Source organism: Eretmochelys imbricata, chromosome 10 (assembly GCF_965152235.1).
Source record: "Eretmochelys imbricata isolate rEreImb1 chromosome 10, rEreImb1.hap1, whole genome shotgun sequence".
Classification (NCBI taxonomy): Eukaryota; Metazoa; Chordata; order Testudines; family Cheloniidae; genus Eretmochelys; species Eretmochelys imbricata.
The window spans coordinates 84032897-84048813 of NC_135581.1; the positions used below are offsets into that span (position 1 = coordinate 84032897).

The 15917-nt window shown below is 56.1% G+C and overlaps 2 protein-coding genes across 2 annotated transcripts; both read left to right on the forward strand.

Annotated features, from left to right (window-relative positions):
- Positions 1-928: 928 nt before the first annotated feature.
- ANKRD34C (ankyrin repeat domain 34C) lies at positions 929-2533 on the forward strand. Its single transcript, XM_077829096.1, has one exon. The coding sequence runs from the start codon at positions 929-931 to the stop codon at positions 2531-2533; it is 1605 nt and encodes a 534-aa protein (XP_077685222.1).
- An 8427-nt stretch (positions 2534-10960) lies between these two features.
- On the forward strand, positions 10961-13934 carry TMED3 (transmembrane p24 trafficking protein 3). The gene is made up of 3 exons (XM_077828567.1): positions 10961-11110; positions 12559-12807; positions 13691-13934. The coding sequence occupies exons 1-3, from the start codon at positions 10961-10963 to the stop codon at positions 13925-13927; spliced, it is 636 nt and encodes a 211-aa protein (XP_077684693.1). The 3' UTR covers positions 13928-13934.
- The last annotated feature ends 1983 nt before the right edge of the window (positions 13935-15917 follow it).

Below are 15917 nucleotides of genomic sequence, written 5' to 3' on the forward strand. Positions count from 1 at the left end.
ATCAGATGTCAAGAATTATAACATTCATAAACCAGTCGGAGAACACTTCAATCTCTCTGGTCACGCAATCACAGACATGAAGGTCGCTATCTTACAACAAAAAAACTTCAAATCCAGACTCCAGCGAGAAACTGCTGAATTGGAATTCATTTGCAAATTGGATACTATTAATTTAGGCTTAAATAGAGACTGGGAGTGGCTAAGTCATTATACAAGGTAGCCTATTTCCCCTTGTTTTTTTCTTACCCCCCCCCCCCCCGACGTTCTGGTTAAACTTGGATTTGTGCTGGAAATGGCCCATCTTGATTATCATGCATTATCATTGTAGGGAGAGTGTTCACTTTGGATGAGCTATTACCAGCAGGAGAGTGAGTTTTTGTGTGTGTGTGGCCCAACTTGAAGATCAGTTTAGATAAGCTATTACCAGCAGGAGAGTGGGGTGGGAGGAGGTATTGTTTCATGGTCTCTGTGTATATAATGTCTTCTGCAGTTTCCACGGTATGCATCCGATGAAGTGAGCTGTAGCTCATGAAAGCTCATGCTCAGATAAATTGGTTAGTCTCTAAGGTGCCACAAGTTCTACTTTTCTTTTTGTGAAACTTTTAACAGCGGTGGTTTTCCATGGAGACTAAATGAGAGCATAAATACCCGTTTCTCCATCTCAGTTCAGCTATTATTGGCCAGGGGCCTGCACCATGCGGGTGCTGCACAGATCAGCCCCTGCCCTGTGGAGAGTTCATTGCCGGTTTTATTGCCTGCCTTAGAAAGGAGATGCCCGAAGCCAGTGTGACATGCCCTGGGGAACCAGGGAAGAGCCCAGATCACAGAGCCAGGCCTTTGAGAACAGGTGCTGAGGCTGGTTTCTCTGTTGCTTTAACAGGTGCCGGTTGCCTTTGCCTTTCCCGGCCAATAGACACTCGCTGGTGCAATGGATGAAATGATGGAGCTGCGGACGGATGGGAATTCCCTGCTCAAGGCGGTGTGGCTAGGCAGACTCCGGCTGGCCAGGCTCTTGCTGGAAGGTGGGGCCTACATTAATGAAAGCAACGAGAAGGGAGAGACCGCTCTCATGGTGGCCTGCCTCACTAAACACGTGGATCAGCAGAGTACAGACAAAGCCCGGATGGTGAAGTATCTGCTGGATTACGGGGCTGACCCCAACATCCAGGACAAAGCCGGCAGAACAGCCCTGATGCATGCGTGCCTCAGAGGAGCTGGGAAAGAGGTCATTTCTCTGCTGCTGGAGAACGGAGCAGACCCGAGCCTAGAAGATCATTCTGGAGCCTCTGCTCTGGTTTACGCGGTCAACGCACATGACCAGGACGTGCTGAAACATCTCCTGAGAGCCTGCAGAGCTAAGGGGAAGGAGGTGATCATTATAACTACGGACAAGTCCTCTTCAGGTACCACGGCCACCCAACAATACCTTAACGTCCCGCCATTGCCAGAGCCAGGGGAGAGGCGGCGCCCGGGCGTGTGCATGACGCCTTTGGAGACCGAATTGAAAGCGCCCACTTCAAGGGCCTCAGCCGCTGCGAAGGAAGAGCCCTTCTTCCGCTTCCACCCCGCACATGCCAGCGGGTGCCAGCTGGCCCAGGCCCTTCACGAGCCCTGCTCTCCAACCAGGAAATTCTGCAACCCCAGAAGAGCCCGTCTGCCGCAGCTGAAGAGGCTGCAATCGGAACCCTGGGGCTTGGTTGCACCTTCTGTTCTCGCCTCCTCTGCCCATCTGGACGAGGCCAAGACGGTGCGTGCAGATGAGGAAATCATCCTGGGCATCAATGACTTGTCGCTCCGCAGAAAGGGTTCCTTACCCAGGAACGGCAGCAGGAAGGGTAGCGACTTGTCCCTCTTCCCTTTGGGGGATGACCAGGCTCTGAAGATCCCAGCAACTTCTGTGCCGGGATCAAGGAAACCATCCTATGACAAAACTCAGGCCCTTCCTCAGTGCGTAGCCAGGAGGGGCGCTGTCCCTGCTGAGCCAGAGAACGTCAGCTCCACCGGCTCGGGCTCCGCAGCCTGCAAAGACACCCTGCCTCGGAGAAGGCTGGGCACTGCGCATTACGATTCGGATTCACAGCTCTACTGTGACTCCAGCTCCATTCTGGCCGACGCGGGGAAGGTGCCTTTGGAGAGAAAACAGCTCACTAGTTCCCATTTGGCTAAGTCCAACAGCTCCTGGGAATCCCTGGACAGCATGTCCAGCACGTCTCCCGGCACCAGTCGCCGCAGGCCACCCAATTTGCTGGAAAGACGTGGCTCTGGGACACTCCTGCTCGATCACATTTCTCATACCCGACCAGGGTATTTGCCTCCTTTGAATGTAAACCCCAACCCGCCAATTCCCAACATCGGCTCTTACAGCAAACCGTCTTCCCCGCTCGCTGGGGGCTTCAAACCCATAGTGCCCGCTGCTCCGAGTTCACCGAGAACGGGTGACTTGCGAACCAAGAAGAAGCTGCTTCGAAGACACTCGATGCAGGTTGAGCAGATCAAACAACTCTCCAATTTTGAGGAAATAGTGGCCCAGTAGTTTGTATTTCAACGGATTTTCCATAAACACGCACAAGGTCCCTGCTCTCTTGTGCTCCACACAGGGGTATCCCTGTGGCTGACACCCCCCGCTCCAGGAGGGGCAGGGCAGGGGTCAGATCCCCACAGCCTTGCACCTTGCAGAGGTCTGGCACCGGGGCCAAGCCAGGAGCATTTTACAATCTCGTTGCCCAGCTGTGGAGACACCACCAGGCACAAACGGGGGGAATCAGCACCAAGTACTAAAAATGTTTCTCCGCGAGTGCCCCAGGTCTGGGCTTGTTCCGCAGGACGGATCTGGTGAAGAGTTGGTCGTAGAGGAACCTAGAGTGTGAGACACACAAAAGAACATGATCCCCATTCATTCATTCTCCAATTCTCTGTCCTTGATCTCTAGTCTTTCCTACCCCCATGGAAACAGTCCTGGGACTGCCAGTGCCCGTGGGGCTGGTGTACTTCTCAAGTGCCTACCAGAAACAGAGCAGGGCTTCCTGCTGCCAGGGGGAGGAAGAGCCCAGCACCCCTGACCCGCTGAATGTATTGACACCTGCCCTGAGCCGGAGAAGGGACAGGACTTCCAAGAAATCTTAGCACTTTAACAGGCCGGAGAATGGAGCAGATCCGCTCCTGGTGACACTCCAGTGCAAGCAACAGGACTGCACCAGGGGGGAAATCAGCCACTGAGGCTGCCAGGCCCCCCATTGCTTGGCGAGATGCTCTGCTGTGGGCACTGCGCTGCCTGGCAGGGAAGGCGGGCAGCATTCCCCATCTCTAGCCCGTGGGAAGGGCGGGGACTCGGCCAGGTCTTTTCTCGGGGGAGGGGACCCGGAGTGTGGAGCAGAGCAGGGCCCATGTCTCGGGCCAAGGGCTCGTGGGGAATTCAGCCCCGTGCTCTGCTCCTGGGAGGTGCTTGGCCATTTAAGTCACATGCTGCTACTGGCTCTGTTCCAATCAGGGAGGCTCAGAGGAGTTCTACCCCATGGCCATCTGACCCCAGCCCCCAAAGGGCCCCCCCAACAGCACATAGCCCCCCCCCTCCTCGAGAGGCTGTGGGGGAGCCCCTCGCTGGGTTCCCGGCCAGCTGCAGGTGGTGAGTGAGGGGCTGCAGGGTCAGCCCCCACCCGCTGCATCCATGGTGACATGGGCAAGGCCCTCACTCTTGGCTTCACTGCGGCTGCACCTGGGGCACAAAGGAGCCCCAAGCCCATTCAGCCCAGCATAGGGGGACCCTCTGGTGACAGCACAGCAGCTCCTGATCTCTCCCTCCTGAGCACAGCTGCCACAACAGGCCCTTCGGGCCACTGGCAGCAGCACAAATTGGCACAGCCTTCAGGCTGCTCTAACTCATGATGTGGGACCAGCCTGTTTAAGGCCAGTCCAGGCCTGTGGGAGGGTAAAGATGCCTTGAGCCAACACCCCTCTGAGCTGCACTGTGCATTCTACACCTGCAGCCAAGGATCGGGGCGTTTTACTGATCTAGCCACCCCCCCCATCCACTTCCAGAGTGGGGGCTGGGATTGGCGTCACATTGGTTTGGCAGTTACCTTCCCTGCACCAGAAGCCAAGGCTGGGATCTTCATAGGGGAAGCCCTTGCCCCCAGCCCAAAAGCTGAGCTGGGAGGGTGGCAGGGACAGACCTGAGCTAGTGCAGATTGGGGCTGGAGCTGTAGTGATGTAGGGGGAGGGGCAGCCAGGGACAGCCCTACAAAATGAGTGCCCCAGCGAGCTGTCCACACGGCCTATTCCTAGCCTTCGTCTGGAGTGAGCGAACGTGGGTACATAGCTGTATGCGGTAGGGTCCGTGCAGCCTGCAGGGTGTCAGAGGACCCTGGGCCCCCATTCAGCTGCCGGCTCTGCACGGGCATCCCATTACAGGATTGGGGCCTAAATAGAGACCGACTGCAGCTGCTTTGTCAGGACAGCAAGGCCTGGGGCAGCTAACCCCATCTCAGCGCTCTGCACTCCCCCACTCCCAGAAGTGTTTCTCCCCATCTGGTACGGGGGTGGATATGGGTAGGCGAGTGGACTGGTTTGGCATGTAGGTGCTCAGCTAAACCCCACTCAGCCAGAACCTCTGCTGGAGGGGAAATCTCCTTCTAACCCTGGCGCCCACGGTTTGGATTGTTCATCTCCCTTAAACACGTGTCACAAGTTTACCCCAACCGAGAACGGCCACAGGCTTAGCTCATGAATGCCTCAATATCCTGACTCCCGCTGCCAGCCCAGCCCAGCCGTACCTGGCACGTACCTCACTGCGACCTAGGGCACTGCGTCCTTGTGTCATTGCCCCGGCCAGCCAAATTACGCGCTTCATTTAGTCCCCTCTTGCAGCTCTCCCGAGGATGCTCGTACCTTCCCCAGTGCACTAGCTGTTCTCTAGGCTGTTGCAAAACCTTCCAAGGTTCCTGCCCAAAGCAGCCTTGAGCTGTGCTTTAAACTGCACAAGAACATTCTTTCAACGTGCATTTCAGATTTCAATACCCTCTTTAGATCGAAGGTGAGCTTACATTTTTAGAGCCTTAAGGTTTATACTTAGTGTAAGTCAAGTGTCTTCTCTATGGAACTTGAGGCATATTCTCCCTGTTGTAATGAAGTGTCTGTTGAAATATATTTTAGATTGAGGATTTCAAGCCTACAGTTCACCACTTCTGGTCATTCCTCGATACTACAATCTTTTTTTTTTTCCTGACGGTGAACGTCCTTCACAACTGATTTAGGACAATGGTGCCCTGCAGAACGCAGGGGGCATGTTTTGAGCTTCCTGCGCAATGTACATTGGATTGGAAATATGCCACGTTCTCCTTTAGCGTAACATACTGTGATATTGTTTGTTACATTTTCAAGTGTGCCTGTGCAGACAAAGATGTTTGAAGATACGGTGGGATAGTTTAGACTTTATTACCTGTCCTATTAATAACCAGGATAACATTCCTCTGAACTGCACCACTCCTCCCCCGAGGTTATCAACGAAATGTGCCTGTGTAATGACGCTGGTCCTGGCGGGAGAGTGCCAATTCAGGACAAATCGCTTCAAGCCGGGCAGTGACAGCCCAAGGCTGGGGTTTCTGTGCACACCAAGGCAAACCAGACAGACAGACAGAGAGGACTTTGGTCTCACCCCACTGGCTAACCACAAGTCGCACAAGCAGTTCCCTTAGACACTCCAGTTTCCCAGTATCCCCACCAGTGCCACTCGTTACGGGGACAAATGGTGATGAAAACCAATACCCCTGTCAAGGTTCCTTCCGCACTCTGAACTCTAGGGTACAGAGGTGGGGACCTGCATGAAAACCCCCTAAGCTTATTTTTACCAGCTTAGGTTAAAACTTCCCCAAGGTGCAAACTATTTTACCTTTTGCCCTTGGACTTGATTGCTGCCACCACCAAGCATCTAACAGATATATAACCAGGAAAGAGCCCGCTTGGAAACGTCTTTCCCCCAAAAATCCTCCCCAAACCCTACACCCCCTTTCCTGGGGAAGGCTTGATAAAAATCCTCACCAATTTGCATAGGTGAACACAGACCCAAACCCTTGGATCTTAAGAACAAAGAAGCAGCAATCAGGTTCTTAAAAGAAGAATTTTAATTGAAGTAACAGAATCACCTCTGTAAAAATCAGGATGGTAAGTACCTTACAGGATAATCAGATTCAAAACATAGAGAAACCCTCTAGGCAAAACCTTAAGTTACAAAAAGACACAAAAACAGGAATATCCATTCCATTCAGCACAACTTATTTTATCAGCCATGTTAGAGGGCTTATTCCTTCACCCGCTTCCTTCCCTGGTCCTTCTCGCATGAACAGAGAGCAACAATACCCAAAGTCCAAAGGTGCAAACAATTCGATGTTTATTGGGGTGAACTTCCAGCAAGCGTGATTCCAGTTTCCTTCCTTAGTGTTCCCCTTCCCAGCTCTGATACCAGAGAGCCTTACACCCGTGTCCCTGTTCCCATTCCACCCCCCTTAGCAAAACATGATTCCATTTTCCCCACCCCCATTCCCATTTCTGACCTCCCCACACCCACCCACTCACTTCCTGATTGACTGCAGACATTTTCCTGAAATTTAACTAACCAATCCTAACATATTGTAACATGATTATTAACCAATTATATTCCACCACCTTAATTAGTTTACACCCAGCAAAATTAATTATACAGCAGACAGAAACAATCACAGAATCAGACAGAGATTATACAGACAAACAATAGCAGAGTGGGAACTATAATGACAAAAAGTAAAGGAGTACTTGTGGCACCTTAGAGACTAACCAATTTATTTGAGCATGAGCTTTCGTGAGCTACAGCTCACTTCATCAGATGCATACCGTGGAAACATATAATGACAAAACAATACAGAAGTGAGGATTTCACATCCCAGCTATTGATAAGTGAGTTCTTGCCAGGCAGGATGCTAGCAAACTAAGTTTCCTTTTACATCTTCTAGGCACTTCCCTTTCTCTGGAGGTGACAGGCATTATCAGGACAGGATTGTATTCCTAACACCCCAATAGCACCTTATTTCAATGTAACTAGTTCGGAATGTGAGGATGTGACCGGTCACTTCCCAGCTTATGGCTGCCTCTGCTGCTTAGCCAGAGGCCTTAGCCTAAGAACAGGGCCTCAGACTGTCACAGTGAGAGAAGGCTCTTACACCGGCAGACAGTGATTTTGATTCTCTCTTTTATACCTCTAGGACTAGCCAAGTGATAAGAATACACCTGAAGTCTTAAAGTACAGGCCTTTGCAGACAGGCCTGAATATCTATATCCTAACAAGCCATTTAAAGAAATCAGAATCTAATGCATATCTAGCTAGATTACTTACTAAGTTCTAAGACTCCCTTCCTGTTCTGTCCCCAGCAAAAGCATCACACAGACAGAGAGAGCCTTTGTTTCTCCCCCTTCCAGCTTTTGAAAGTATCTTGTCTCCTCATTGGTCATTGTGGTCAGGTGCCAGCGAGGTTATCCAAGCTTCTTAACCCTTTACAGGTGAAAGGGTTTTTCCTCTGGCCAGGAGGGATTTTAAAGGTGTTTACACTTCCCTTTATATTTATGACAAATATAAAGAAAGAAAAGAGGTTCTCTCAATCCCAAAGGACCAAGCCCCAAACCCAGGTCAATATACAAATCAGATCTTACCCACAAATCACGCTGCTGCCAATCGTTTAGAATCTAAAATCTAAAGGTTTATTCATAAAAGGAAACAGATAACGATGAGAGCTAGGATTGGTGAAATGGAATCAATGACAAACAGTAATGGCAAAGTTCTTGGTTCAGGCTTGTAGCAGTGATGGAATAAGCTGCAGGTTCAAATCAGGTCTCGGGAGAACATGCCCAGCTGGGGTGGGTCCTTCAGTCCTTTGTGTAGAGCTTCCAATTGTAGCAAAGTCCCTCCAGAGGTAGGAAGCAGGATTGAAGACCACATGGAGGAGCTGCAGCAGCTTTGTGTAGTCTCTTGTCATGTGGTCTCTGCTTTCTTTGTCCCACGGACAAGCTGCCCATCCCATGGCCTGGAAAAACCTCAAAGTTCTGTCCCTAGGCAGGTCCCTGCATGCTTGGCTGAGTCCCCAGACGTGTCTGCCTTCTCTCAATGGGTCAGGTGTGTAGCCGATGGTCCTTAATGGGCCATCCAGCAGGCTAGGCAGAGCTGACACCAACTTGTCTGGGGTGTCACCCAGAAGCATAGCACAAGTTTGAGCTACAGACAGTACAGAGACAATACTTTATCTTTAAATACCAAAATGATACATGCATAGAGATAGCATAATCATAACCAGCCAACCTTAGACACCTTGTCTTAGACACCTTATTTGACCCCCTTTATACAAGATTTGGTGCCACTACAGGACCTTGGTTGCAACCATGTTCTATACAGTCCCAGTTCAAGTCAATAACGTGGCAGCCTGTAGGGCCAGTTAGCCACTGGTGGGCAGCGGGCACCTTCCCACCCACCCACAGGAAATCAGCCCAGCGTTATTCAGTGGAACTCATCCTGCAGGACAGCTGGGAAGTTAAGGTCCCAAGCCTGCAAAGGAGAATTTTGTACCAAACTGAAACATTAGGTGGGCTTTAGAGTAACCCAGGGCAAATTCTGTTTTCAGAGTATATTAGCCACACTGTAATTTGTAACTAACACTCCTAACGCTTCCTCTCCTGTGAAGGTAGCAGGGGACCACTTCTGACCACAGGCAGCCAGATCCCTGGTTTTACACCCTGGTGCTTCCATCTAGAGTTGGCTGCAAAATTGGCATCAAGTTTTGTGCTCCTCTTTCTGACACTGGAGCTGCGACAGGCCCCGCTCCCCTAGCACCGCGCTGGCAGGTTGGCTCAGTGCTCACTCCCAAGGCCAAGCACCACCTGCCCAGTCCCCAGGGCCCCTTCCTGCCCAACCGGGGGCTCTTCCCTCCCCACGCGCCCCATCCCCCTGGCACCCAGCTGACCGAGCCGCACAGGATCAGCAAACGCCCCTGAGACTGTGAAGCCCCAGCTTTTCCCATAGCACTGGGGCGAGTGAGCGAAGGGCAAGCAGGTGAATAGCTCTGCTGTTGCAATACCCACTAGGTCGCTGCTGGGCCAGGCCCACCAGCCTGAAGGCCCGATCCAAAGCCAAGCCAAGTCGATGGGAGTCTTCCTCTGACTTCCCGGGGGCTTGGCTCAGGCCTGCGGCCCTAAGGGAAGGGAGTGGAGACATCCCCTTCCTAAAACGGGCGGGTCCATGGTGCCGGGTGAGGGCTGTGGCTTGTCTCATCGGTTTGGTTCCTTGCCCCTCTACTAGGGTTCAAACTGAGCAGATGGTTTCCTTTAGCCCAAAGGCAGCCATGGGCTACCTGGGTCCAGTTACAGATTCTAACCCCGTTCCCATTCCAGGGCAGAGACCCTCCACTGGGGTCTGCCCTTCGGCTGCTCAGGAATTCCCAGCAGCCCACCTCACCCCCCCCTCGCAGTGAAGGAGGGCAACATTTCCATGCAGGGGGAGTCATCCAGAGGCCCATTCACTCCTCTGGCAGATCACATTTGCTCCAGTGTCCTGCCATCGCCGGGCTGCAAAGGGCAGCAGGCCCCCAGGACAAACAGCAAGGTGTGCCAGCATCCCCTGGGGCCGGCCAAGCGGGAGCTGCCGCGTGGCAGCCCAGCCTCTGGGAGAATGAAACTTGTGGGGCTCCCTTTCGGTTCTGGCTACTCACTGGTGCCTGGCCTTTGCCCCACTGGGGCATGAGCTATTCCAGTCAGAGGTGGACAGTTTCCAGAGAAGCGCCCGCATGCCCCATGTCCGGTTGGGCCCCTTGGGGCTGGAGAGCGGTGCTAGGCAGGGATCCGGCCCTGCTGGAAAGTGGAGGCTTCCTCAGAAAGGCTACCAGGGGAATTCCCACTGGATTTTCCACCGGGGAGTGATCCGACCCCACTGCCTCTTAGAGGGTGCATGGGGGGGGGGCTGGGCAGGTTGGGGTAACGTGGTTCTGATGGATTCCCTGGGACTCAGGCTCCCACAGTCCCTCTGTGACGAAGTGGGACTGTTCTCAATGTTTCCTCTGAATAGTGTGGGGTGCCTCAGTTTCCCCTAGGCAGTTCTTAAGTATCTAGGTGGTGGGGTAAGGGTGTATGATCATTGCAGAGCCCTAGAGGGCAGGTGTGTGCAGGGGTCTGGACATAGAGAATGGCCGACACCCTGTTTCCTGGCAACTGATGGCCTGGGCCCTTCCCCCCTGCAAGGTGAGAGCTAAAGGGTTGGAGAACAAAGGAATCCAGTGACCTCCTGGCCCGGGAAAGGGACAAAGCCCAGAGGAGGAGGGGCTGGAGAGAGTTTCAGTTTGGGGCTGGCTGGGGACATGGAGTGAAGGGCAGACGTGGTTGTCTGGCTCACCGTCCCCCCAAAATGGAACCAGCTGAGGGGTCCTGTTCTCTGCACCTACAAACTCTGTGTTAGACCATGTTCCTGTCGTCTAATAAACCTTCTGTTTTCCTGGCTGGCTCAGAGTCCCGTCTGACTGCAGAGTTGGGGGGCAGGACCCTCTGGCTTCCCGAGGACCCCGCCTGGGTGGACTGGCTGTGGGAAGCGCACAGAGGGGCAGAGGAGGCTGAATGCTCCGAGGTCAGACCCAGGAAGGTGGAGCCGGGGGAGCTGTGTGTCCTGCAGACAGGCTGCTCCCAGAGAGGAGACTCCCCCAGAGTCCTGCCTGGCTTCATGGGGAGCCGTTCCAGAGCATCTCCCGGGGACCCCTTGACACCCTCACTCCGGGCTCACCCTGCGCAGCCCCCGCCGGGACCCCCAGCTCCTGCCCTCTCCAGCCCCCGCCCCGCCCGGGGCCCCCTCGGCGGCCGCTGAGCCCCCCCAGCCCCGGCCCCAGGGCGCACGGCTGCGCGCTGGGCGGCCCGGAAGCGGCGCTCTCCGCCCGGCTCGGCTGCCACGTCTCGGCCGGCGGCGGCGATGGGCGGGCGGGCGCTGTGCTGGCTGCTCTGGCTGCTGCAGGCGGGCCGGGCCGGGGGCGCCGAGCTCACCTTCGAGCTGCCCGACAGCGCCCGGCAGTGCTTCCACCAGCGGCTGCAGCGCGGCCTCAAGTTCACGCTGGACTTCCAGGTACGGGGGCCCCGCTGGCCCGGCTGGGGGGGGGACGGGGGGCCCCGCTCGGCCCGGCTGGGGGGTGCCGGGGGGCCCCGCTCGGCCCGGCTGGGGAGGGGGCGGGGGGTGCCGGGGGGCCCCGCTGGCCCGGCTGGGGGGGGGGGACGGGGGGCCCCGCTCGGCCCGGCTGGGGGGTGCCGGGGGGCCCCGCTCGGCCCGGCTGGGGAGGGGGCGGGGGGTGCCGGGGGGCCCCGCTCGGCCCGGCTGGGGAGGGGGCGGGGGGTACCGGGGGGCCCCGCTCGGCCCGGCTCTGGGGGGCGGGGGGCCCCGCTCGGCCCGTACGAGGCACCGAACCCGAACACCGCGCTCCGGCTGGCCCTGGCTGGGGGCGCCGCGGTCGGAGCCAGGGGCGGGGCGGCTCGGGGTCCCCGCAGAGGGACCGGGCTCCGCTGCGGAGAAGCCCCAGCCACGGCCGGGCTCTCCCCGGGCCAGGTACCGCCGGCCCGGCTGCGCCCAGAGCCCCCGGCTGGCGCCTCCCTCCCGGGGCCCCGCGCCAGGGGCCGGGGCCGGAGCCTGCAGCACCAGGGAGAGCGGCTCGGCTCCGGCCCGGCCCGGCCGCGGGGACCCGCTGCCTGGCTCCTCCCGCCGGCACCGGGCTGTTGCAGCCCCGGGTCGGCCCGCGCCGGGTGTCCCTGCCCAGTCTGGGGCAGCCTCGTGTCCTCCCTGCCGGTCCGGGGCTCCTGCCGGCGGCCAGCTCCGGCTGGTGACCGGGAAGGGAACAAATCCCGAGAGCCCCCATTAAACTCCTCGGGCCTTTCACGCGGCCCAGCAGCGGGTGTGCGCCGCACACGGCCCGGCCCTGGCCCGCAGGGGCGGGAGCGGCCCGGTGCCAGAGATCAGGGGCACTCGCCAGGCAGCCAGGTCCGGACTAGAGCCGAGCTTCCCTCCCACGCAACCGCCACTGGCCACCCTGCCTCAAAACGGGGGGATTTAAGGCTGCTGTTGAGAGCATTCCCGGGTCGCTGAAATGCCGGATAAAGAAAAGGTCCCTGGGCCGGACCATACTTTAAATAATGAGCATCCCAGCCTTTATTTCAACACGGGCCGCAGAGCTCTGTGTAAAGAATCGGGATCCCTTTGAAGAACACACTTCTCAGCTCAGAGCTGCCAAGCCAGGCAAGGGCTATTGGAATATTTCTAAAAGCTACAAAATCTCCCCCAGCTCCAGGGATTCAGGGTGATCCTTCCAGTCCAGCTCCAGGGCCAGCTCCAGCACCAGCTCGGGACAGGTTTGCAAATACAGAAAAGGCATGACACAAAACCGGGGGCTGGAGTCAGAGGCCCCCGGGCCTGAGTGAGATACAGGGAGTGCCATGCTGGGCCTGGAGATCTCTGGAGACAGGCCCAGCCAGGGGTGAACAGGAGGGGAATTCCCCCGCCATGGCAGACATGCTTTGTTTCAATAGGTGATTACAGGGGGGCATTACGATGTGGACTGCTACGTGGAAGATCCCAATGGCAAGACCCTTTACAAAGAAGCGAAGAAGCAGTACGACAGCTTTTCCCATCGCGCCGAAGCCGCAGGCGTCTACACGTTTTGCTTCAGCAACGAGTTCTCCACTTTTTCACACAAAACCGTCTACTTTGACTTTCAAGTTGGAGACGAGCCCCCGATTCTCCCAGACATGAGCCACAGGGTCACCGCCTTGACACAGGTCTGTCGGGTTCCTGCTCGTGTCCGTTGCGTAGGAGTGGGGCAATTGCGTCACTCTCTCGTGTGGTAGAACAGTGCAGGCCTTCTGAGGTTAGATGCCGGTAAAGCATGGCCGGGGTTGAGAAAGAAACTGTCAGGCCCGGGGGTGTCCTGGTCGTGTGCACACGTTAGGACTCAGCTAAAAGCAGAACTTCCAGCCACAGGGTAACGGTACTGTGTGCAGGGCAATGCAATGCCTGTTCCAGCAGACGGGAAGAATGCAGCTGGCTTAGAAAAAGGAAATGTACCAGAGTCTCAGGTAGAGGACAGGCCCAGTCCACACAATTCAGATCCAGATCAGAATTTTCCCTGAGCTGGGGGCCGGGCCAGAGGTCTTTGGGTCCACGTGTTGGCTTGGGCTTATCGCCAAGGAGAGAGAGAGGCATTGTGAGCCATGTACGTACACACACACACGCCTATACTGTCAAGAGTGGCTTTGGCTTTGGGCTACCTCCATTTCTCAGCCCCACACAGCTGGGCCTGATCAGCACCCGCAGCTCCCACTGACTCCAGCTGGAGAGCTCTGGGTGCGAAGCACCTCCAAACGCAGGCCCCAGGTTGGGCACCCAAAATCAGAGACCACTTTTGAAAACTTGGGCCTGCATGTAGAAATAGGACGGTCTTTAGCCAAAGACTCGCTCCTCTGCCCCTCCTGTGCAGTCCTGTTCAGTCTTGCATGGCACGGTGCTGGCCCGTGAAGCCTCTGCCTCCCTCTGACGTGGGAGGATGGCATTTTACTCCCTCATCAGAATACAGCCACTAGCCGCAGATGTGTGGATTGTCCCAGCTGGGCCCAGCTGTGTGTAGTGATGCAGGTACAAAGGGGGGTGTGTTTGTTTCCCCAGATGGAATCTGCTTGTGTCACCATTCACGAAGCTTTAAATACGGTGATCGACTCCCAGACTCATTACCGGCTGCGGGAGGCTCAGGACCGGATCCGGGCTGAAGAGCTGAACAACCACGTCTCCTACTGGTCTGTGGGAGAGACCATCCTCCTCCTCGTGGTCAGCGTCAGCCAAGTGATGCTGCTCAAGAGCTTCTTTACGGAGACAAGAGCCACCCCTGGGGCGGTCAGCACCTAGGAAGCCAGAGTCGGTCCTGTGCCAGAGGGTGGGGTGGGGTGGGGTGGGGTGGCGAGGCGGTATTGGGGGAGCTCATGGGTCACACAGTGGAGTGCTGCCGAGGGACTGTGAGTGGGGCCGCTGGACAGGGAGTATACAGGGATTCACGGGACAGTCACCTAAGCAGCGGCTCTAATGGAGTGAAAGCTGTTAATAGCCAACACCCTCTCTCTGGCTGCCTCAGAGGGCTCCGGGAAGCAATGGGTGTGCAGGGGTTGGGGCTCTCTGTGCAGCTGAGCTGTGACTTAGGACAGGGAGCATTAGCACCGGTGTCACTGTAATTCGTTGCATTGGTTTGACTCTCATTTGTAACCCTGTTGCATCTTCACTGCGAGGTGTAACCACAACATGCAGCCGGAATATCTACCCCCGAGCCACTTAGGGCCACCTGCTCCCAGCACAGAGCAGAGTCCCAGGCCAGCGTGGGGGGGTGTGTCACAAAGGGGCACCAGACGTGCCCTGGTGTACAGACAGCCTGAACTGCAGTAGTTCACTGAGCTGCAAACCGGGGCCACGACCGAGGTAAGAGTCAGAGCAACCCCACTCACCCCTATGGTGTGCCCAAACATCTGCTTATTGTCAGGAAGCCCCCTCAGCCCAGGGTCGCCAGAATGCCAGGAACTTGCCCATAGCACACTACGTGAGCTGTGGCTCCTGCTGCCAACCGGAGAGGCTGTAAACCTTACTCATTTTTTTAATGGAACCTGAAATTCTCCCATAATCACAGGACTCCAGGAGCTGGACTTTACAGAGAAGCACCAAATTCAGCTCAATAAAAGTGGCAGAAATTGGTAACTCTTGGCTCCCTCCAGGTTTGTTTGTGCTAAAAGGGATCATGTGGTCCCAGAGAGTCAGAGAGGTTAAGGCCAGAAGAGGCCATTCGATCACCTAGCCTGACCTCCTGTATAGCACTTGCCACCAGCACCGCATGCTAGCCCCACACCCGAAATGAGACCAACGTGTTACAGCCCACGGGAGACTGGGCTGTTACGTGCCACGGCAGAGAACAGGCAGGACTGCGGTGCACCAATGCCCAAGGCACCTGCAGTGGGTGGGAAACAAATGAATATGCCCAGATAATCCTGGCAAGTGACCCCCACCCACACGCAGCAGAGGGAGGTGAAAACCCCCCAGGGTCACTGCCAATCTGACCCTGGGAAAATCCCTTCCTGACCCCACACATGGTGATCAGTTACATCCTGAGCAGCTGACCACAAACCAGCCAGCCCAGCACCTGGGGGAAGGAGCGCTCGCGGCCACCCCAGAGCTGTGGACCTTCCTGTCCCATCACCTATCTCCTAGCATGGCTGTCTCTGATGCTCCATGCAGTCGATAGATCAGGCCCCATTCAGAGAAAGGCAAGTTAGAAACCAAACACACACCCAGTATTGTGCGTTGGAGTGCACAGGAGAGTCCCGCCCTGGCTGCTGCAGGGATTGGCGGAAGCCCTGACGTGGGACCTTTGGGAACATGACGGAAACCAGAAGGGCAAATCAGGCATTGAGGGAGTTAGCCTTGGAACGGTTTCCCAAGGAGTGTGGTGCAGGCTCCATCACAGGCCATTTTTAAATCAAGATGGGAGGTTTTGCTCCAAGGTCTGCTCCTGAGGCAGGTCTCTGGCCTGTGCTATACACGGGGCAGCCTGCGGGATCACACTGGTCCCTTCTGCCCTGCGCTCTGTGAATCTCGAGCTGCCGAGCCCCAACCTCCCCTCGTGGAACAGTCCGGAGGACCCTTCCCTAGCACAGCCCGTGGGGATGCCCTACTCTGCTCAGACAGCAAAGCCTCCTGGGCTAAAGTCCTGGTATTTCTTCAGAACACAAAGCAGGAGCCCCATGGATCAGGCCTGCCACTGTCCCAGGAGAGGGGCCCTGACTTAACCACTACACTGAATACACCCCACGTTGCCAGCAACAGATACCGCAGGCTGTTGTGCAAGACCCTTTGCAAT